The sequence below is a fragment of the Perognathus longimembris genome, chromosome 2 (assembly GCF_023159225.1).
Source record: "Perognathus longimembris pacificus isolate PPM17 chromosome 2, ASM2315922v1, whole genome shotgun sequence".
NCBI classification, from domain to species: Eukaryota; Metazoa; Chordata; class Mammalia; order Rodentia; family Heteromyidae; genus Perognathus; species Perognathus longimembris.
Genome location: NC_063162.1, coordinates 100,587,474 through 100,611,542, shown reverse-complemented (window position 1 = coordinate 100,611,542; position 24,069 = coordinate 100,587,474). Strand labels below are relative to the sequence as shown.

Genomic DNA, 24,069 nt, shown 5'->3' with positions numbered 1-24,069 from the left:
AAATAAACTCAGTGAGAATTTCTATAGGCATAATGAAGCAATGCAGTAAATGAGGGACAGAATATGAAGGACAATAGCCCTTTTCCTTAAAGAAACACAATGAGGTGATAAAGAGAAAACAGTAACTATTTTTTGCAACTGTGAAACTGACAGAAAATAGAAAAAGAAGACTTGTATTAGTTTACCGTAAATGGGAGCTGGAGTTGGAGTAGGAGCTAGAAAGGACATTAATATAAAGGAGTTTAATCAATTAGTAATGAAAGATACAAGATTACACAAGAAGACAAAGACTGCACATAATTCTAAAGTAAGCCCCATGCTTGGGTAGTGGAAGTCTAAAAATACAAAAACTCTTAAATTTTAAAATAAAGTATACATCATCCCCATTTTTTTTTGCAATAAAAATGTCACTAATGTACAAATTTCCCATTTTATCCCAGTCTGAATGGAGCACATTGACACTGAAAAGATCACCTCAGACATCTTTTAAAATACAAAGAACAAAAATTGGGATTGACTCCTCCTTGTTATAGTTATAAAACTCTAATAAATAATGTAATGTTAACTATTCTTTTCCACTTCCTCCAGGAAAGCTGGCTGGCTACACTTGCTCAAGTTCTTACCAACAACGCTGAGCACAGCACTAGCAGAAACCTTGTCCAGTGTTGTGTTGGCTACACATGTGTAGGTTCCAGCATCTCCATCATCCACATCAGTGACTGCCAAGTGGTCTTTGTCAACAGTGAACCTGTAGATGCAATGCATTCAGAGCAGCTGAAAGGGACAGCCAGCCACAGCCTGCCACGGCTTCCTGAGTAGCTAGGATTGCAGGCAGCAGCCACCCATGCCTGCCTTCAATGTGGTTTTAGTCTTGCTGCATAAATATCATCAGGCTTAATCTCAACAAACAAGCTGGATATTGTATGTGCAGGAGGCATACATGGGAGGACTACAGTCAAGACTGGCCTGAGTACAAATATGAGCTCTTATCTGAAAAATAAGTAAAGCAAAAGGGGATGGGAGTATGGTTCAAGTGGTAGAGTGCAAAGTGCAAGGAAGGTACTCAGTTCAAACCTCAGTACAAAAAACAAAAACTAGTTGAAGCATTGAACTAGATGAGAAGTCTGGGTGTATCAGAGGGGAAGAGAGACCAGAAAGCTCTTTTGGGGTCATTGACAAACAATACCAAGACACCACTGGAGCACTCCGGTTTAGGTGAGTTGAAAGCAAAACAACAGCACAATTTCCTCCAGACTATAGTGCTCCTTGTAGCAGGGGTAGTGCTGGAGGTGATTGCAATGTCTAAAGTCACACATCTAGCTCAATACTTAGCATGTTTCCTAGGCCAAATCTAGGGCCTCCCGCCGCTGGAAAATGTCCTGACCGAAAGGTCATTCCATTCAAAGCTAAACCACTTTAACATGTTCAGGCTCTTTAAAATGTGGATTGTTTTTCTTTGTACTTCTCTTTCCATAGTCATCAAGTAAAGTGAAAGGAAAACTCATTACCCAAGTAAGAAACTAGAGTCCTTTTTGAAATGCTGGACAGGATTTAGGAGCACTCTGATAATTAAAGAGATTGTATTTCCATGTATTTGTAGAATGGGAATGAGCACATCTGGTGAGAGACCTCACTGCTCAAGGAAGGTACAAAACAATGGACTCTGTCCAAACCTGAAGGGTTTTTTTTCCCATCCCAAATTACACAAGAGACCAACACACAAAGATAGGCCAACATTCTCAGGGTCTTATTTCAATCACTCAATACCTTTTTTAGATCTGAATAATTCACAGTAGGGAAAAAATACACATCTCTTTATTCTGCAGATAGTAGATTGCAGAAACTAAAAACATCACCATTAAGTCACTACACAATAAACTTTTGGGGTGAAGAACAGCTCACAGAGAATGAAGAAAAAAGAACAGAAATTGTCTTCAAATACCTTTCATCATTGGGCAGCTCACCATTGTCCTTAAGCCACATGACAGTAGGAATTAAGGTGTGATCATGTTTCACTTTGCATTCAAAGGACACAGTGCTCCCCCTTTGCACAATTGCATATTCAGGTTGTTTAATGATCCTCGTGGGATCTGAAAGTCAAAGTTGTTATTCATTGGCAAATCTGGAGAATTTGTTCAGTCACAAAAGACTTGAAAACAATTTTCTATCTCTGCCTTACCTTTGATTTCTAAGTGAACTTCATTCTTGGCCATGCCCAATTTATTCCTTGCAACACACGTATACGTTCCTGTACTATCCTTCTGTGCCACAGGAATTTCTAGAGTTCCATTTTCATGCAAAACATAAATGTCTTCATGAAGAGCCCTTCCTTTAGCTCCTTTAAACCTGCAGAAATAATCACAATGAGAATAAAACACATTGTAAATTGAAGTTAGACATAATCTGCCATGTTCAAGGTCAACAAGACCACAGTCTGTGGTAAAGTAGCAAATACAAATATGTTTAGAATGTGCACAAGCACACTGAATACTTCCCATGACATATAATGACAAGGGAAAATTCAAGACAAGATATGAAAATGGAAAATTCAATAATATAGAGTGAAGAATTAGACTGATTAATGTGAATTTCTTTTAAAAATTAAAGATTTAATTATATTTTTATCTTAAAGTAGTTGTACAAAAGGAGTTATCATTCAACAAATTAGTTTATGAAAACAATGCATTTTGATCAATGTCACCCCTTTCATCATTGTCCCCCATTCATCCAAACCCTCCCCTTCCCTCATTTTTTTTTATTTTTTGTAGGATATACATTACATTTTATGACTGCATCCCCCCTTCCTCTCTTCATTTATCTATCCTTCTCTCCTTGACCCTTTCCTCCTTCTTTTAAATACCCATTTCCTGGTATTCATTTTGTTGGACTGTGCATTAAGCCTTTTTAAGGAATTGCATCATTTGAATTCTCCCCTGAAAATACCTTATTTCAGTTAATACATTTCTGTATACTTGCATACAACCCCAAAGTGTCTGCTTATACATTTATAAATTAATTCTAGCTCCCATATGTAAGAGGGAACATGCATCCTTTGTCTTTCTTGGGCCTTCTTCACTTGACATGATTTATATAGTGTGAATTTCTTTTTTTCTGAATAATAATTTACTGTCAAAGTGATGTACAGAGGGGTTACAGTTTCATATATAATATAGTGTGAATTTCTAAGAGAAGTGGTTTCATCATTCCGTTTCCAGAAGACAAATTTCACTATGAATTTTAACCAAAGGATATCTACATAATGTATTATTTTCTATCTTTACTTTTAATATATGTCAAAACATCTAGAGAAAGTAGATGTTTCAAATAAGGGCTGTTTGTCCACTATCTACACAGTTGTGTTGAGTAAACCACACACAAACAACCATCATCATATCTGAGAGTGTCTTCTAACATTTTGGCCCAGAATCTTTCAGTTCTTCCAAGTCCTTTTTTCCTATGTTGTATGTAACATATAGACATTATAATTGCACTTCTAAAAAGTTTTTTTCAGAAGACTATAAATTTTGGGCTGGGGATATGGTCTAGTTGCAAGAGTGCTTGCCTCGTATACATGAAGCCCTGGGTTCAATTCCCCAGCACCACATACACAGAAAATGGCCTGAAGTGGCACTGTGGCTCAAGTGGCAGAGTGCTAGATTTGAGCAAAAAGCCAGGGACAGTGCTCAGGCCCTGAGTCCAAGCCCCAGGACTGGTAAAAAAAAAATACACAGAAGACTATGAATTTTAACATGAATTATACAAAATGTGTTAGATTGATAACTCTGCCTTTATCATGTATAAACAAGGACAAAAAATGACATTATCTCAATGAATGCAGATAAAGCCTGACAACATTCATCATCCTTTTATAATAAAAGCTCTGAAGAAACTAGGAATAGAAGGAATGTACCTCAATATAATAAAGGTTATATACACTAAAATTTATGGAAATATTACACTAAATGGAGAAAATATAACCATTTCCTCTATTTTAAATCAGGAATAAGGCAAGGATTTCTACTCTTCCTATCCTTATTCAATATAGTGCTTGAACACCTAGACAGACCAATAAGGCAAGAAAAGGAGTAAAAGGGATTCAAATAGAAAAGAAAGAAATCAAACTATACCTCCTTGTAGACAATATGATTCCAGATTAAGAAGTCCCTGAAAATTCCACCCAAATCTTGTAGATATGATAAATATATTCAGGAATGTAGCCAGATATAAAATCAATATACAAAACCCAGTAGCTTTTCTATTCACAATGAACAGACTGGGAAAGAAATTTCAAAAACAATCCCATTCACAATACCTTATAAAATATACCATGGAATTAATTTAACTAAGGAAATGAAGGATCTCTATAATAAAAATTATAAATCAAGAACAAATTGAAGGAGATAATAGAAAGAAAGACTTCCTAAAGGTTAGCAGAATCAATAATGCAAAAATGGCTATACTGGGGCTGGGGATATGGCCTAGTGGCAAGAGTGCTTGACTTGTATACATGAAGCCCTGGGTTCAATTCCCCAGCACTACATATATAGAAAATGGACAGAAGTGGTGCTGTGGCTCAAGTGGCAGAGTGCTAGCCTAGAGCAAAAAGAAGCCAGGGACAGTGCTCAGGCCCTGAGTCCAAGCCCCTGGCAAAAAAAAAAAAAAAAAAAAAAAAAAAGCACTCTATACAGTCAGTGCATTCTCCAGTAAAATTCCAGTAAAATTATTCAGAGGCAGAAACATTAATCCTAAAATTCCCATGGAAGTTCAAAAGATCTTGAATAGACAAAGCAAAAGGAGCAAATTTGGAAGTATCAACAATAACTGACTTCCAACGTTACTACAGAGCCATAGCAACAAAACTAATGTGGTACTGGTACAAAAACAGACACATAGACAGCAATGGAACAGAACAGACGATGTAGAAATATGTCCACAAAGATATAGCCAGCTTATTTTTGACAAATGGGTAAAAAAATATTGGAGAAAAGACAATCTTGTCTCTTCAACAAATGGTGCTAGGAAAACAAGATATTCACATGTAAAAGACCTAAGACTAGATCCCTGTCTCTCACCCTATACTAATATCTACTCAATTTTCTATAGGAAAACAGTGCAACATAAAGGCATAGTCAATAACTTACTGAATAGAACTCAACAGCTCAGAACATAAGAGCAGTAAATGATAAAGGGTTTGCATCAAACGAAATTGTTTATTGCAGAACTATTCACAATAGCCAAGTTATGCAAGTAGTCTAGATGCCATAGAACTAATGAATAACAGTAAAGAAATAACAGTAAAGAATAACAGTAAAGAAAATGTGTGTATGTATGTACATATGTATATATAATGAAGTAGTCTTTTCAGACACAAAGAAGAATAAAATTATGACATCTGTAGGAAAATGGATAGATTTACAGATCATCATGTTAAATGAAATAAGCCAGGTTCAGAAGGGTACATGTTCGTTCTCTTTCTCTGTCTCTATCTCTCTTCATGTGTGTATGTGTATGCATGTATAAATGTGGAACTATTTGGGGGGAAATGAGGGAGAGGATAAGAGAATGGTAAAAAGTGAATAATAATTAAATAGATTGTGTCTATGTGTGAAGATGACAAGCAAACTCATCACAAGCTGTTGACTAATAAAGGGGTAGGAGGATGTGAAAAAAGGGAGTAATAGACGGGGTTAATCTGACTATAGTATAATAATGACATGTGTGAAATTCTTTTGTACCATTAATATTCACTAAAGAAATGAGTGACAGGAATGTATAAGAGGTCCTGTTGGGGAGCCGGGAGGGTAAATGGAGAGGATGAAGGAGGGTAAGTATGGTTAAAATGCTTTATATGCATGTATGAAAATAGGAGAATAGCCAGGAGTCAGTGGCTCAGAGCTGTAATCCTAGCTACTCAGGAGGCTGAGATCTGAGGATCATGGTTCAAAGCCAGCCTGGGCAGGAAAGTCCCCAAGACTCTTATCTCCAATTAACTACTAGAAAGCTGGAAGTGGTTCTGTGTCTCAAAGTAGTAGAGTGCTAGGCTTGACTTCACATCCCACTATGGACAAAACAAAACAAAACAAAACCAGAATAATAAAGCTTGTTGAAATTGTTTTAGGAAGGGATGAAGGTAGAAGGATGAGGGAGAGAGAAAGAGGGGATGAACTTGACCAGGAAATACTACATGCATGTATGGAAATGTTAAAACAAAACCTTGTTCTGTAACCAATGTATGCTGATAAAGTTATTTTAAAAAAATCGGTTAAATTGCGATTTTATGAGAAATCCATAATTTACTAAACACATTATAAGCTATTTTTATACTAAACAGGTGATAAACAGTTTCTCTTTTTGATACTCCCTCTCACAATTGTATACTTGTACTGCAAGGGTGGTTACAAATAGTGGTGTGTTTGTGACAACTATTGTCTGTAGGCTGCAATTTTAAAGAGATTTTGATTTAAAGGTTCAAGAAGAGCCTCCAAGGCCCCTAAAAATTGTATTACTGGAAGTAAGAATAGAAAATATTAAAAATAGAAAGAAAAACATGAATGTCATATGTAAAAGGAAACAAAATGAGATCAAAGTCAATTACTGTTTTAATGTTAATCTTGACACCTTTACAAGGAATCCTGTGTTTCTTTTCTCTGTGGTTAAGGTGGGAACCTAAGGAGATCTCCTTTCATCTTATACCTGTCTTCATTTTCATCACAGTGGCAGAAGCCCAGCCCAGTGCCTGGGACTCTGCAGACCATCAACAAATGACTGTTTCCATTGTCCCCAGTGGTCTCACTCACTCATTCTCAGATGTTGACTATCCTAGCTTTGTTTCTTCTGGCTCTTATAGAGCAAGCAAGCTAGCAGCAGTAGAAGACTTGTACCAAAGAGCGGTAAGTGAAGGGAGATTGTCTGAAATGGGGAGAAAGAGGACACAAGAGAACTTGACTGGACTCAAGTCAAACTACACAGTGGGAGAGGTACTTAAAGGGAAACACTGGTGGTAACAAATTGTTTCCTAGCTTATAGAATCTAACCCCTACCACACTTGATGTTATATTATCAAGGAAACATCTCACAAAATGGCCCCTGTAGTCATTATTCATAAAATCCCAGGTGATGTCCATGGCATTATACAATATAATCTTAAATTGAAAAACAATTGTTTACATAAGCTTTGTGAAGTACTTAGCACACTGCAGGTACTTTATAAATAAGTATTTGAATGAATGAATTCATCAATAGTATGATGAGTTCTACTCTACTATTTCTTCTGTTTTCTCTTTAATAAAAACTCAGCACAGAAATGGGGAAGCATTAAGCAAACATAAGTACTAAAACACAAGCAAGGCAATCACTTACCACTCAATAGTAGGCAGAGGAGACCCAAAGAAGGCACAGTCTAGCAAGGCAGGGCTATTTGCAATGACCTGGTACAGTGTATTTGCAGATGTAAGGATTCGTGGTGGCTCAGCTAAAATATTTTAGAAGGCATAGTAAATATTAGAACACATTTTAGCTTCACGGCATCTTCACTGCACTTTGTTTCCAGGTCACTAAAAAGTATGGTACAGTACAACCAACATGTTTCTTCCCCTTTGTTCCCTATCAGATATCATATCCCCAGTCACTCAGGGTAGGAAAAACACAAGTTTCTTCCCTCTACCTCATGCTCAACACGTTACTCATTCTTTAATTACTGCTTGACTTCTCTCCTTGTTTTCCATGAAATAGTGATTCCCGCGAAGACAATGTGACATTATCATTTTTATCCCTAACATAGGGTCTGAGTCAGCCAAAGGCAATGGCCATGTGCATTTTGAGGAATGATGTCCCATTATCATCCCAGTGGGTAGAGATGGATGGTAGGGAACTTGGAATCTGGCAGGAAAAAGTTGGGTGATGTGTGTGGTGACTGAAAAAGAGAGGAGACTATACAGCTTCTGCGGTCAAGAAAACCACAGAGTGAAGAGACAACCTATAGAAATGGAAGAAAATATTTACATGCAATACACCCTACAAGATATGAAAGGAACTCAATAATTCCATAATATTAAAAAACAATCTGATTTTTTAATGGGAAAAAGACCAAAGTACACATTTCTCAAAAGACATATTAAATGGTGAACAGGCATATGAAAAAATGCTTAATGTAATGAATATAAGATCAAAGAAAGCTAACTTTAATCACAATGACCTGTCTCTTGATATTTGACGGGCTATTATCAAAAAGTTAAAGGCAACAAATGTTATCTTTCAGCCATAAAAAAAGAAATAGACTCTGGAGGCTATATTGTTAAATGAAATAAGCCAGCTTTTATTGTTAGGCAGATTCTTTAAAAAGTGAATAGTGATAAAAAAAAACCAACAACATCAATTGAGAGTGATTTAAAAAAACACGGAAGTCAAAAACACTTCTATACCACCAGTATCTTAAATGCTTAATTTTTCATGTGATTAATGACCTTCATTTCAAGTAAAAAGAGAAAACACCAAGTATAATTTGTTTCCTGGGTTAATTTTGTTTGAAAAAGAGACATAGTAATTTTAAAGTGGTGAAATATAATTTCTGGTACCAAGTCTCACACAAATTTTAGTCAATATGTTTTTTATATCTTTGCCCACAAAAAAACACATAGTGTTCACAGAAGGCAACTGTTTCAGAATGTGCTTGTAAATGCTATAATTTTCAGAGCATATTTTTGCAGTTAGGGAAAGGAACATTTGTGACTTGGATAAAGGGAAGGCATCGTGATTCATGTTCTATTTTTTTAAAATCACAATCTTGAAATTGTTATTGAACTTCTCAGCTTCTAAGGATGAAAGAGTGGTAATATATTCAATTGCTAATAGCAGACAAATACCATTTTACTTTTGAGTGGTTTAATAGTCTATCTGTGAATGGAGAAATCTGAAGATCTGATTACTCCTGTAATAAATAGTTTGTCATTATAAAAAAACTGTTATGAAAGAATATTAAGGCTAGAATATTATATCTTTTGGGGCACAGCTTGTAACTTTTCCACCTTCAATATACCCCTTATAGCTACAAGAAATGTGCCCAATATACTTTTGCTGAATGAGAAAATACCAACAGACATTTATTTGCCATATCTTTAATAAAGGGAGAGCTTACCGAGCACATTTACAAATGCATTTGCCAGTAAATACCCATACTCATTGGAGGCATTGCACTGATAAACTGCACTTGATCTTTCTTGAACATTTGAAAAAATAATGGTGTCACCATCTATTTTTCTGCTGGGGTCATCAGGAGCAACTGTTTGGGTTTAAACATAAAAAAAGTATATGCTTATTTCTCAACATGTAAATGATACATAGTAAATGGCTAGATCTACATTATATGCCTAGGACAGAAATGCAGAATGAACAATATACAGTAGTAATAGGGATAGAATCCAGGCAGAAGTCAGCATAGTTAGTGTGTGTGTGTGTGTGTGTGTGTGTGTGTGTGTGTGTGTGTGTGTGTGTGTGTGTGTGTCACTGGCGCCTGGCTCCATTATATTTTTGTCTTAAGAATCTAGTTATTTACTTCCTGTGGTTGTACCTACACTTTCTCTGTATCTTATCTGAGTATATTGGAAACCGGGTATATTGGTATTAGAACTAGGAAATTGTAAGCGAATACCAAAATCGAGAGACACAGGGTAAAAAAAGACAAACAACTACAAAAGCAATACTTGCAAAACTGTTTGGTGTAAATGAACTGAACAAATCATGGGGGGGCGGGAAGGGAAAGGGGGAATGAGGGATGAGGTAACAAACAGTACAAGAAATGTATCCAGTGCCTAATGTAGGAAACTGTAAACTCTCTGTAATTCAGTTTGATAATAAAAATATGTATATATAAAAAGAATCTAGTTATTTATTAACATGTGTACATGCTCAATGTTCATTTAGTGCTATTATTTTGAGAGATGCAAACAAGGAAGCATGATTATAAGTGAAAAATGCACAAATTCAGAAAAAAAAACCAATGTCTTTTTGAAAAAGAATCTGGTTATTGATGAGACAAGTCAATTAATAAAAGAAGAATCCAGCAGATATTTAAAGATTACAGAAGCAATCCAGCTCATATAAACCTCTTTTTTTTCCCTTTATACTTGTTTGTTGGTAGTTTTGTTCTGTTTGTTTTCAACAGTCTTAGAGTTTGACCTTAGGGCCTCACATTTGTTAGGCAAGCTCTTTACCACTTGAGTTACTCTGTAAGTACTTTTTACTTCTTTGCTGGTCCAGCTTAAACTCAGGGCCTGGGCACTGTCTCTGAGCCTCTTTGTGCTCAAGGCTAGTGCTCTACTACTTGAGCCACAGCACCACTGCTGGCTTTTTCTGAGTAGTTTATTGGAGATAAGCGTCTCATGGACTTTTTTGCCTGGCTGGCTTCAAACTGAAATCCTTAGATCTCAGCCTCCTAAATGGCTAGGCATGAGCCACCAGCTCGTCTTTTTAGTTAGTGCCTGGCTAGTCTTTTTTTTTTTTTTTGCCAGTCCTGGGGCTTGGACTCAGGGCCTGAGTACTGTCTCTGGCTTCTTTTTGCTCATGGCTAGCACTCTGCCACTTGAGCCACAGTGCCACTTCTGGCCATTTTCCGTATACGTGGTGCTGGGGAATCGAACCCAGGGCTTCATGTATGTGAGGCAAGCACTCTTGCCACTAGGCCATATCCCCAGCCCTGTCTTTTTTTTTTTTTTTCAAATTTTTATTATCAAACTGATGTATAGAGAGGTTACAGTTTCATACATTAGGCATTGGATACATTACTTGTACTGTTTGTTATCTTGTCCTTTATACCCCCCCTCCCTCCTCCCACTTTCCCTTTCCCCCCATGAGGTGTTCAGTTCACTTACACCAAACAGTTTTGCATGAATTGTTTTTGTAGTTGTTTTTCTTTTTTTACCCTGTGTCTCTCAATTTTGGTATTTCCTTTCAATTTCCTAGTTCTAATACCAGTATATATGGTTTCCAATATGCTCAGATAAGATTACAGAGATAGTGTAGGTACAACCACAGGAAGGTGATACAAGAACATCATCAATAATAGAAGCTACAGATACACGTGGGACGTTGAAAGTAGTTACAACAGTGATATAACAATTGTTTCCATAACATGGAGTTCATTTCACTTAGCATCATCTTATGTGTTCATAAGGGTATAGCTATTGGGCTCTTGTGGTCCTCTGCTGTCACTTGCTAGTCTTTTTTATTTATGTGTGGACTAGCCTAGACTGATCCTTCTATTTGTGCTTCACTGCACTGTTAGGATGAACTGCAATTCCTGTATCTCTGCCTCCCAAGCAGCTAAGATTATAGGCTTGAGTCATCACACCTGGCTCAAACCTGTCCATTTTAAGAACCAGTTCTTGAAATAAACAGATGAATAAATAAATGCTTAAACAAGTACTGGACTGGTAATTAAGTGTGGAAACCTTTACTTGCTTTGGTAATTCCTGAGGCTAAAGTAGAAATCAATTGAGTAAAATTTCTGTTAAAGACATCTTTTTCAGCTAAATCCCTTAAGCATTTAAAAAATGTTAATCCCAGGATTGATCCTTACTAAGGAGGGATAAAATGGATAGGTAATAAAATATGTGAGGATTTAGCCTAGATGTGCCCACCCATTTGGAAGTACTATAACTGCTGTTACCGATGAATTCCTTTTTTTTTTCTGAATGTTAAATGCTAGGTGATTACCTTACATTGCTTTAAAAGTACACTCTCTGTTATGTGTAAAAACTTAATTACCTAATTTGAGTGTGGAATGGGAGGAAGAAAATAGGTGGGAAACACTGTATTCATAATGTGACTTACAGAATTGTAATCTCTTTGTACAATAATTTTTTTAAAGTACACTGCCTCAGCATGCTGACAAAAATAAAAATTAAATAGCAGCACCTCTTTCTGTGCAACTGCGCTTGGTAATCTGAACTACTTAAGATGACATGAGGTCCATTCCAAAAATCATCCTTTCCTTTGGTGATAGGAAAAGAATATACATCTAAAAATATTTACCACTGCATTGAGACTATTGTATCACTTTGTAAAAAACATATTTGGTTCATCTGTGGTTTATTAACTCACTGTAATAAAAGTAAATCAAAGAGTAATCATTCAATCATCCTTGTTTTATTGCAAGTACTTAATATATTATGCTCTTATACCTGGTAATAGCTTCCTACTGTTGCCATAACAATTTTCCACAAACTTAGTGGCTTAAAATAACATAAATTTACTACTATTCAGTTGTTTAGGTTCCGAGATCAGACGAGATCGGGCACGTTCAGGGTGGGTATGCCCATAGACTATTCAGTTGTTTAGGTTGGGAGTCTGATATATGTCTTACTTAGCTAAAATCAAGTACCACTAGGGCCACTTTGCTTTCTGTAGGAAAACTCAGAGGAGAATTTATTTCTACCATCTGCTTCCCACATTCTTGAGCCCATGTGTCTTCTTTCATCACCATAATCATCAATGTCACATCTTTCTGATCTTGCTTCCATATATCTTTCTGACCATGGCCAGGGAGTCAAATATACCACTTCTGAGGGCTTAAGTGATTAAACTGGGTCTGAACCAGATAACTCAGAATAATCTCCAAGTCTCAAAGCTCTTAACCTTAATCACTTATGCTAAGTCCCTTTGGTCACGTAAGGCAACTTGAGGCACTACTATCTGCCAATCACAAATTCTACTACATTTACTACCTGTACATCTTGTAGAAGTTTCAGGCAAGAATATTTCTAAGTCATATAAAAAATTAAAGTTTAGAACAACTTCTTAGCTTCTAATAACTATTAAAACTCCAACATAGGAGTTACTTCTCATGTACTGATTAAATGCCTTCATTTCTGAAGAGGAATGATAGCTGTTCTTATGAAAGTATTTCATCATTTCCTCATCAGGCTATAGTTTTCATAATAAGAGATAGTTGAATGAATAGAAATGTCACCCTATAGCCTACAGTTGTAGCAGGCAGCCCTGAGGATGTGGTATGTATTAGGGCAGTCCCACCTTCCATTTCTAGCAAGATCAAATGTGTTGCTCCAGAATGTGACTACATGTAATACTACTATGATGCCACGTATAAGTGAATATAATAGTAATCTTTAGGCTGTGTACTTTGGATTTGTTTTGCTGTTACAGAGTTGGTACTTGCCTTTGAACTCAGGGCCTCATGCTTGCTCAGTTTGCTTGCTCAAGGATGCTCTGTCACTTGAGCCACACTTCCAGTGTTGCTATGTGTTTTTACTACAATAATAACAAAACTTTCAATGACCATAGAAGAAGCAGCTCCAGAAAGATGGAAGGATAATTTAGTCAACTGGAGACTTATCCGTCACAAACACAAAACATTTCTGTAGCTCAAGGTTGCATTGTTTCTTAGATTTCAATTATATTAAGGAATAAAACGAGCTGTAATTTAGGCTCAAGAAATGAACTGTCAGATCCCTCTCCATGGAGGCGGGGTGACATTTTCCTTAAGTACTTACTAAAGAGATGCACACAAACCCAGGTACTGCCACAGTGACATATGATAGCTCTCTTGGTAGCTGGACTCAGAACAAAATCATTAGTGCAGAGCCACTAGAATAACTTACTAGCTTGCAAACTCAAATTATCAAAAGGAATATTAATTCTTGGAACAGCCAATTTCACTTGCTATTAATGAATACTGAAGGAAGAAACTGAAGAGTATAGCATCACCACATATAGCTTCAAGCCCCATCCAGAACTAGGATGATAACTTTCAGAAAATACGTTCTTTTAAGCTAATTTTCACTCAACATGGCTTAAACCAAGATAATGAGAATAAGAACAACGAGAACAATGCTATCTTGCAAGAATATAACACTATGCATCTTTAAATATTTTTACCTGTGGCTGGCTCACACCTGTAATCCTAGCTATTTTGGAGGCTATGATCTGAGCATGGAGCCAGCTTGGGTAGGAAAGTTTGTAAGATTCTTACCTCCAATTAACCAACAAAGAAGCTGGAAGTGGAGCTGTGGCTCAAGTGGTAAAGAACTAGCCTTGAGCCAGGCATTGGTGGCTCACACCTGTAATCTTAGCTACTCAGGAGGCTGAGATCTGAGGATCGTGCTTCAAAGCCAGCCCAGGCAGGAAAGTCCATGAGACTTTATCTTCAATTTACTGCCAGAAAACCAGAAGTGGCATTGTGGCTTAAGTGGTAGAGGACTAGCCTTGAGCTAAAGAGCTCAGGGACAGAGCCCAGGCCCAGAGACAAGCCCCACGACTGACAAAAAAAAAAAAAAAAAAGATCTAGCCTTGAGTGTAAGGGACATTGTTCAGGCCCTGAGTTCAAACCCCAGTTCCTGCACACATGCACACAAAAAAGGGGACAAAATGTTTTTATATTGATTTAATTTATGAAATACATTTAGTTAGATAGCATTATAGGCATTTTCGATATGAGAAACTACAGGCAAGAGCACTTAAAGATTTAAGTGAAATTAATGGTCAGGTTTCTGAATTGATCAACTGTATAAACATTTGGGCATAATGGAGAACTAATATTTGAGTGAAGAGTTGAATTCTCTGTTTACCTCTTCCTACTCCATACCCTAAGAGGGGATACAATTGATCCCCTTACCCTGAAGACAAAGGAAGATCTTTGATCCAGGATTAGCCTGGACTAGGCCCCTATCTACCTGTCTACCATATGTTACTGACAATATGAGGTTCTGGCAGTAGATATTCTGTCCTTCCTCACCAACTCTGTCTTTCCTTCCTCACATCCAAGAGACCTGAGGCCTTTTCAAATAAGAATAGTCTATATCCCATGTAGGAGCCTGATATCTAATACAGTTCATAGTGTAGGGTTGGGGTGAGAAGAACTCAAGATCTGCAACCAGTACTCTGTCCTGCTGCCTCATAGAACAGAGACTGGAATTTTGGTGTCTGCCCAAGGCCTTGATCTTGGGGACCACACCAGTATGGCACAGGCTTTCTCATGGAGAAGACAGAAGAAGGAACTTATCAATATGTCACTCTGAAGTCCTGAAAAGTGACTTCAGCTGGTCCTGTTCATAGCAGGTTGTTTTTCTTTCTGGTCCTGGATTCTAACTTCACATTCTCTCAGACATTGCCAATCACATTGTGATCATGGCATTCTCCTTCAGCCACTAGCTATTAAAGTGATGTTATTTCTGATGTCTATAGATGGTTTAAAAAATAGTAGTGTTTTGGAGTAAGTTTCATATTCAATGCAATCTTGATTTTCGGTCTCAAGGAAGACTTTACACAAGCTGAAGAATCTTGGAGAGGGAGGAGACACAGCTCTAAAAAACCACTGAGATTCCAGCAGGGAATCCTTCCAGTTTTGTAAAACACTGAAACATGTATTCACAAATCAGTATCACATTTTGCTGGCAGAATCCAAGTCTTGCTCCCCCATCACCTTAATCCTACTTCTCTTCTAATACCTGTGTATGTGGCATGCTAGAGCCCACTGAGGCAAAGGAAGCAGTCAGCATCCTTGGAAAATTGCATCCAAATGAGTGGTGGGAGGCTGTCTGTCAGTATGTGCCCTGATTGAGTCTCTGTTATTTGGCACAGAGGTTGAATCTCGGGTATCTGGCAGGGAGTTACATGGTTCTCTGGAACCACAGAATGTTTCCCCAGCCCTTTACCCCTGCAGTCTACCTGTGGTCTACTCATAGCTTCTGCATTCTCTTGGGTGAAAACTGTTGCCAGTAAGCCAGCTTGTGCTTCCAGCCAACTTCTGGGGTCTACATTGGGCCCCAGAAAAGGTAGTATGCTTCCTATATTCATCCAACACCACTGTACATTGGGCCAGAATTTTCTCTTGGTCCCACCTTTTCTCTCTGCATCTCTGCCATCCTTTCTCCATGGTCTAGCATTGCCAGATACATATTTAGGATGCATAACTTAACAAACTACAACTGAGAGACAATCACCAGTCCCTTTTTTGCAAGATGGTCTTCAAATCTCAAAGGCAACTGTGTTTATGGCTCTAATTTCAGGTAACTACTAAAGAGGGTGGAAAGGAGAAAGGCACAAGCTTCCTCAAACTCCTACTGCATTGTTTTCCTTGCCTCCCTTACTTTCTATTTTGGATTAGGGTAGCACTACAGTGCAGGAACCTGTTCCAGTTGAGTTTTGCTGTTTTAGGACTTACTATCCACTCAGAGGTCACTCAGCAGAAGGTATGCATGCACCAGCGACTGAGGGCAAGGGTGAAGACAGCTATGCTTGAGCAGTGTCATTGTGGTGAAAGCAGTGAGGAGACCCTGCCAGTCAATCACCTTTCATCATGGGATGTCTACACAGTCATCCATATACTTCCAGCTTGGTCACCTTCAGGAAAGCTTCAATGACATTGCCATAGACACATAGCACCTGCTCCCAACACTCTAGGACAGCCTGGCAGGATGGACTATTTGTGGTGCTGCCATTTCTGTAAATATTCCCAAGGCTCCACAAGACTGACTACTGTGAGGCACACCACAGATACTGTACCCTGGATTGCAGAGGCTTTTCCCATCATACCTACTAGGTCTCTTTTTATCTGTACCAAGACTACTTTTGGGGACAGAAGAAGATGTCCTGATTTGGCATCTGATTTGACAGATTTTGTCCCAGCTCTGTCTGCTCTTTACTTAATTGAATGATTTGAAGTTATAGTAATATGACCTACCTTATCTCCTTGGGACTTCTTCCATCTCCAAAAGTAGACCTTTGGCAGTTGATCTCCCCACCAATTTTGTTGTACAGGGGAGTGTCTGAGTGCATTATTTTCCTTGTGATACAATGCTCTTCCTTAGTTAGCTTTTTCTGCTCATCTCTTGGTGCTCTATCACTTGAGCCATGCCTCTGTGTCCAGATTTTTTCTAGTAAGTTGGGAATAAGAGTCTCCAGGATTTGACTGCCCAAGCTGACTTTGAACTGTAATCCTCAGATCTCAGTCTCCTAAGAGCTTGTGAATGCATTTTTAAAGCTCTTAGTACCTCTAGAATTCAAAGTTCCCTCACGGATGCTGCCATCTCAGTATCTGTACAGTCCCTCCAAAATTCCTAAGTTGAAACCCAGTTCCCAAGATAGTAAGAGAGGGGGCCTTTGGCAGATGATTAGTCTACAGTATGGCTCTACTCTCATGAATAGTGTCTGTGACCTTGTATCAAAGTCTCAGGGAGACTGCCTCCTGCACTGTGTGAGCACGCAGAAGGCAGAACCTCTGCCCAGCACCAGAAACCAATCCTGTGGACCCCTTCATCTTCATCTTCCCAGCATCCAGAACTGTGTGAGTCATATATTCCTGTTGTTTATAGAGATTACCCAGTCTGAGGTACTTCATTATTGCAGCAGGAACAGATTAAGAGAGCCACTTTGGAAGGCAGATAAACAAATCAGGAAGAAAGATCAACCTCATTATTTAATTTCCTGTCTTGTCTCAGTTTTCCCTGCTTAGGGTTGCATCCTGACTGCCGAGTTCTCTCCCACTTGTCTATTTTGCTGAGTCTAAATCTCAGAAGTACATTTAACCTTCCCTAAATCACAAAGAACCTCTGAGCTGCAAAAATCTATGTTGCAGAATTGCTGAGTGTGCTCCATCACGGTTATTCTGTATGCATCCTAAAAAACCCAAACCCATATATCACACCATAAAACAGCTTCTGGTTCTGGCTTTACTTTTACTTTTTCTCTCAGTTTAAAAAAAATACTGTACTCATAATCCCCTGAGAAAGGGAGCAGCTTCTTGAAACAGAATATCTGCATTGTTTTCCTGATCCTGATTATGGCTAAAGTTAGGAGAAGAAATAACCAAATCTTACTCGCTGCCCTCTTAGTTTTCTCCCAGAAACATATTTCTCTTCACAACAAACATGGCTACCTGATCCAAAGCGTCTGATAACTACTACACTTTGTGACACAAACTCCCAGTTAGGACTCCTGCAGATTATCACGGGATAGGGTATAATGGCTCAGTGTACACCTGCAGGTGTTATTATACTTTTTTATGAGAAAGAGATTCTTGCATACATTAAATCTGTGGGCCATTTTCTGCCCCATCCTAAGGGAAGAGTCCATTTCAGAAAAGTCAGTGCAATGGACCATTTGGTTGCATGGAAAGAGAACTGTTTGTTGATTCTGGCCTGGAGGGAGTCGGGAGCCAGGTTTTTCTCAGCCTAAACCTGAAGGTTGTTTTTGTTATGAGTAAAGGACATCTTTGCAGTTGATGATGACAGTGATTCAGAGGTGAGGCTGAAGCTTCACTTGAAGTACATACTTCAGTTTTCTCTCTGTGTGTCTACGAGAATTCTAAGAAGCGGGAACTGTTCAAAGACACACCCATTGGGAGGAGGTGGGAAGAGCATGGGAAAGGAAGATGACAGTTGGTGCTGCTCAACTGTCTGCTCATGGCCATGGCTTAGAAGTCAGGCATAGAAAGGTATAGTTCCATCATAATTTTTTTCTGCATGGGTATAGTTCTGGGCTTTAAACTCAGGGCTTCTCACTTGCTAAGATAAGTGCTCTACCACTTGAGTTATGCCTCCTCAGCTGTCACTTTAGTTATTTTTTCAGGTAGGGTCTTGAGTTTTTTCTTGAGACGTCCTTGAACAATTATCCTCAGGATAGATCTCTGCCTCTTCAATAGCTGGGAGCCATCATGCCTAGCTCCATTTCTGCTTTTTTTTTTTTTTTTTTGCCAGTCCTGGGGCTTGGACTCAGGACCTGAGCCAGGACCCTGGCTTCTTTCTGCTCAGGGCTAGCACTCTACCATTTGGGCTACAGCGCCACTTCTAGCCTTTTCTGTTTATGTGGTACTGAGGAATCAAACCTAGGGCTTCATGTATGCAAGACTAGCACTCTGCTGCTAAGCTCCATTCCCAGCCTTATTTCTTTTGAAAATTTTTCCATTTCTATAATCCCCTTCTAACATTTTCAAGACTCTATTTCTTCTCTCTTTTTACTTTGAGACCAGGCCTTACTAAACACTGACTCTTCCTATGTCAGCCTCTTGAGCACTAGGATTACAGGCCTGGCCATGATGCCCGGTTTTCTAACCCAGTTTTATAAAATTGGTCTTTTCTGTGACTTTGAGGATCAGTGGGACTATGGGCCCACTTGGGGGACCACTTAGGGCAGCATAGTGGCAGCTGAGAGACACTGGCTAATGAATAGCAGCTCTGAGTGGAGCACAGAATAGGGGTTACAATAGGCTAAAGGTGACGAGCATAGCCAGGAGCCTACATATGGCCTGAAGATCATGTCAGCAGTGCTGCAGGAGGGAAAGCTGGGAAAACATTATGTATCCTGTAGAGTTCAGAGCCAGGGGATATGTCAAATCACATGGCAACCCCAGATGACTGAAGAATTTGGGGGACGTCTGGCTTCCATAGGACTATCATCTCTTTAAAGCAGATGGCTACTATTTCTTTTACCTGTCATAGTAAGTGGCTCTATCCCTGCTCATTTGTTATGTCTCCTCTGATCATCTATTTTGAACAAAGAAGATATGCTCAGATTTTTGGTGATATTTATTTTTGATCCTATGGTGTTTATTTTTTTTTACCATGGTCCAGGTTAAAAATATATACAGGAAATATTGCTAAGTCTCAAGGAATACATGCACAATTATTTTAACAGCATAAACTATTCAAAGTCATAATGAATCTAAAGGCAATAATAAAACTCTAAAGGTAATTTTGTGCCTCTGTTTAACTTATAAATGGTTTCCTCCCTTAGCACAGCTATTTTATCACCAGGTATTCACTGCTGAGATGTAGCTATACTTTGAATATCTTGCAAATAGAGCCAGCTAAAGGAACTTACTTTCTACTGGGACTCCATTTGTTAACCAGCTAATTCTGGGTTTGGGGTTGCCGTTAGCTCTGCAAATCAGGGACCCATCCTCTCCTGGAGACAGCACAAGATTTTGAGGTGCCACAATCCAGTATGGAGCCGCTTTATTAAAGGAAGAATATAGAAGCAACATTGTGAATCAGATGAATATTGTAGCAAATGAACACATTCAACTATTTTAATAATCAATGTAGGCATTTCATAAAAGACTTGTTAGTTACATTTTGAGTGATTAGCCTTACAAACAATGCTTCAAAGAACACTTCAGATTTTCAAGAGCATGTTTAAAAACATAATTTAAATTATGAATTTAAAATCGAATATATGTATATATACACACACATACACTTAGGAAGTAATAATATGAGTTGGAAAAAAATTTTCATGTTTCCATCTATCCTTCACTCCAATTCCTATAATGTCAATACTTTCATAACTAAAGTTGTCAAAACAAGAAATTGACATTGATGCAGTACTATTAATCAAACTATAGGCTATTAGAACTGCCCCAGTTTTTCCACAAATGTTTTATTTTATCCTAGGATCCTGTATTGGATGCCACATTACACAGATCTATTAGGTATTCTTAATCAGGAATTCTTAATCTCCTCTAGTCACACAGCTTTTTGATCTTACCTTATCATTCATGACCTTCCACTTTTGCAGAATATCAGTCAGTTACTTGGTAGAATGTCTTTCAACTAGGGCTTGTCTAATGTTATGATTAGCTTGAGAAGGCTTAGGGTTTTCAAAAGAATATTTCAGTATAAGGGACCCTTCAGGTTACACAGTAATGGGGAGTGCATGAGTTCAACATGACTTATTGGTGATATTCATCTTCATCACTTGGTTAAGATGGTGTCTGCCAGGTGTCTCTATTACATCACTGCTCTCCTGTATTCCCTATTCTGCTCATTAGCAGTGACCCATTCAGTGCAGCCCCCACACAACAAAACAGGAAGTAAGTTCAATCTCTTTCAGGAAGCAGTTGTAAGGAATTAGTGGACATATATTAAAATTGTCCCAGTGATTAATTCCGGGTGGAAGAAACACCATGAAAGTGATGTAAATATCCTACTTCTCTTTACAGTTTACCCACAAAATTTAGCATTTTTCCCTTGAATCTTGTCTGCTGTATTTATTACTGTAGGATAGTAATTGTGATTTTTCAAACCTTCCTCAATCCTTCTATATTTATTAATTGGAACTCATTGTAAGGAAGACTAGAAAGAATAATACTTTACCCATGTTTAAATGTATTGTCAATACAAGTGAGAAAAGGACCAAGGTAACATTATTATCATTGAACAACATAATATCAGAGGCATATTAAACCAGGAGGAATGCATTTGAGTTGATGATATACCTTTAACTGTGACAGAAATGGTGTGATGAATGGCTCCCAGTGGATTTTTTGCTATGCACTGGTAGTTTCCAGAGTCTGCTTCTGAAACATGAGTGATCTGCAATGTTTTCTTAAAGTTCCGATAAAATGTTCTGTTGATGGGTAGTGTTCCGTCTTCTTTTATCCAGTAAATAATAGGTGTTGGTCTGATAGAACAAGTAAATAATTATGTTACACACACGCACACACACACACACATACATATTACAAATTTCATGCAAATTTATAACAAATACTTTGTGTAAAGATCATAAAAAGCATTCAGATATTTTACTTGGTATCACATTATGTAAGTAATGTTTGAAACGTATGCTTGAGATGGTAGATTGAGCTGGTAGATTTCCCATTTTCAGAACTATACTAACTTATGGTTCACCATATACTTGGACTTTAATGGTTCAGTATTGATACCATGAGTTGTTTTACTGATTTAATTTTTCTTTCAAAGTTCTTATCCATGAGAAACTCCAGAAGGTTTTTACTGTGTTACTCAAGAGAATTATCATTAAATTGATGATACTGAGTTATAAGTTTTCATTCACCTAAGTTAAAACTATCCAGTGAGAGAGGTCACATACATTTCTATGGACTTTTTATACATATTTACATCTTAAATGGGTGAATTTCATTATCTTATGGCAGGCTGTTGATGCAAATTATGTGATTAAAACATTAGCATTCTTTCCTAAATTTCATTATTAATGATTTTAAAATATTATTATAGAAATTGATAGAAATAGATCAAATTCCTATAGCATTTTCATTCGATGGTGTTTCTTATTAAGTTAAATAAAACAGATGATAGATGAGAGGCCAGAATAATGCTTGGAGTTAGATCTTTTTCAATTTCTCTTTGACCTTGGATCTTTGTTGTTGTTTTTTTTGCCAGTCCTTGGGCTTGAACTCAGGGCCTGAGCACTGTCCCTGGCTTCTTTCTGCTCAAGGCTAGCACTCTACCATTTGAGCCACAGCACCACTTCTGGCTTTTTCTATATATGTGGTGCTTAGGAATGAACCCAGGTCTTCATGTATGTGAGGCAAGCACTCTACCACTAGGCCATATTCCCAGCCCTGACTTCTTTGACTTCTTAGGTTCTTAGATTCCTTTGTTGCTTTAATGGGGACAAGAATGCTTGATATAATCTACTGGTTTTAGGAAGTTTTCATGAAGATAAAATAAAAATTCATGCAACATAAACAGTGAAATATATATGTATATATATACATATATGTATACATATATACATATATATATATATTTCACTGGGTTGTGTGTTTAGAAGAGAATGATGAAGAAAGAGTGTCCCAGGCCCTATGGACAGCACAACACTTGTCTTTAGAAATACAAGAATGATTAACGAATGTGTCTAGCATTGGCTTTGGTTTGTCAGGATGAATAAAAATAACTGATATTTGATAAAAAAAAAGTTTATAAAATTAAATATGTGAATATGGAAAGAAATAATAAGCAATGTTCCTTATGGCTAGATTAATTTGTATCTCATATAATCTGAGGTAAAAGGAGAGTGAAGGAATAAAAATGCTATTATAGTTTACATCTCAAAAATCATGATTGCTTTGGAAATCTACTGTTCTACTGAGCAGTTAAGAATTAGGAATATTTTGATCCTATCAGTCTAAACCTTTGTAGATTGTAAATGATAGACTCCCATCTTCATTTCTCTATATTCCAATGAATTAAAAAAATTCTTTCAAGAGTTTTATGAGATTTCTAAATAATGGCTGTATTTTATATAACATGTTGAACATTCTTAGATAAAAAGCTGAAATCCAAAGTGTTACAAAATCTGAAACTTCTTAAGGGTCATATGAATGCTCAACTGGTAAAATCTTTGTTAACATTTCCAAATCCAAAAATCTGAAATACAAAAGTTCTTCTGATCCCAAGCACTTTGGGTAAGGGATACTCAACTTGCATGTACTTGTGGAAAGATTGAGTTACTGAGCTGTGTGGATAAGGCTTCTGTTCCCCACAGGTGAGGCTAGAGATCATGAACAGCCTCCTAACAAAATGATGAAAATTAAAGGTTAATTTTTAATTCTTGTAAGGGAGAGAGAGAGAGAGAGAGAGAGAGAGAGAGAGAGAGAGAGAGAGAGAGAGAGAGAGAGTATGTGTACATGTTTGCTGGTTTTCAGTCTGAGGAACATGTATAGTGTGATTTCCTGAAATGTCCAGCAGAGGCCTCCATGTGCCTCCTGAAGAAAAGTTATTCTGGATTCAGGAAAGAAAAGGAAACCATTGAGTGACCAGGTCAGGGACAGTAGGCAGAAGGCCACATGTTTCTGGGATCCCATTTAAGGTGGCTATCAGATGTGCTTATGCCAATGTACTTGCTTTGTATCAAGCATTACATGAAACCATGTAGAAACTTACCTGTAATGTGGACCTAACCTAACAGTTGCTACTGTGTCTGGGTAAAACCCTGCAATGCTGTCATAGGAACATCAGCTGTGAGATGTGTAGAATCAGGGTCTGGCACACTGAATTACTAACAGTAATAAAAAAGCACTAGTTCAGAGGCAGACTATATGATGCCTTGTATTATATAGTTAGAATAACCCAAGGCGAAACTGCATGAAAATCACAGCTAACAACCTAACTCTCCCAACCAACAAATATCAAGAGACATGAACCTAGAGCTAAGCTGCCTATCAGATGCACAAGCATGTTCAATGAAGTTTCCATTGCATACTGACCTGGCAGACCACTAGACAAATGGGTCAATAGTAAATAGATTTCACTTTAAGCCACTAAAATTTGAGGTCATTTGGTATAATTCCCT

At 37.7% G+C, this 24,069-nt stretch overlaps 1 protein-coding gene across 33 annotated transcripts in view; it reads right to left on the bottom strand.

The window, feature by feature from the left end:
* Positions 1-24,069, bottom strand: part of Nrcam (neuronal cell adhesion molecule) — a 77,257-nt gene that overhangs the window by 35,767 nt on the left and 17,421 nt on the right. For 23 of the 33 annotated variants that reach the window (XM_048337840.1, XM_048337853.1, XM_048337841.1 and 20 more), the window contains 8 exons: positions 21,227-21,411; positions 19,831-19,962; positions 9,134-9,277; positions 7,360-7,471; positions 2,180-2,346; positions 1,943-2,090; positions 624-748; positions 186-215 (listed from right to left, as the gene is read on the bottom strand). In XM_048337840.1, the coding sequence (XP_048193797.1) occupies positions 186-215; positions 624-748; positions 1,943-2,090; positions 2,180-2,346; positions 7,360-7,471; positions 9,134-9,277; positions 19,831-19,962; positions 21,227-21,411 (1,043 nt within the window). The remainder of the gene's footprint in view (positions 1-185; positions 216-623; positions 749-1,942; positions 2,091-2,179; positions 2,347-7,359; positions 7,472-9,133; positions 9,278-19,830; positions 19,963-21,226; positions 21,412-24,069) is intronic. The other 10 variants (XM_048337863.1, XM_048337861.1, XM_048337858.1 and 7 more) reach the window with 1 other exon arrangement.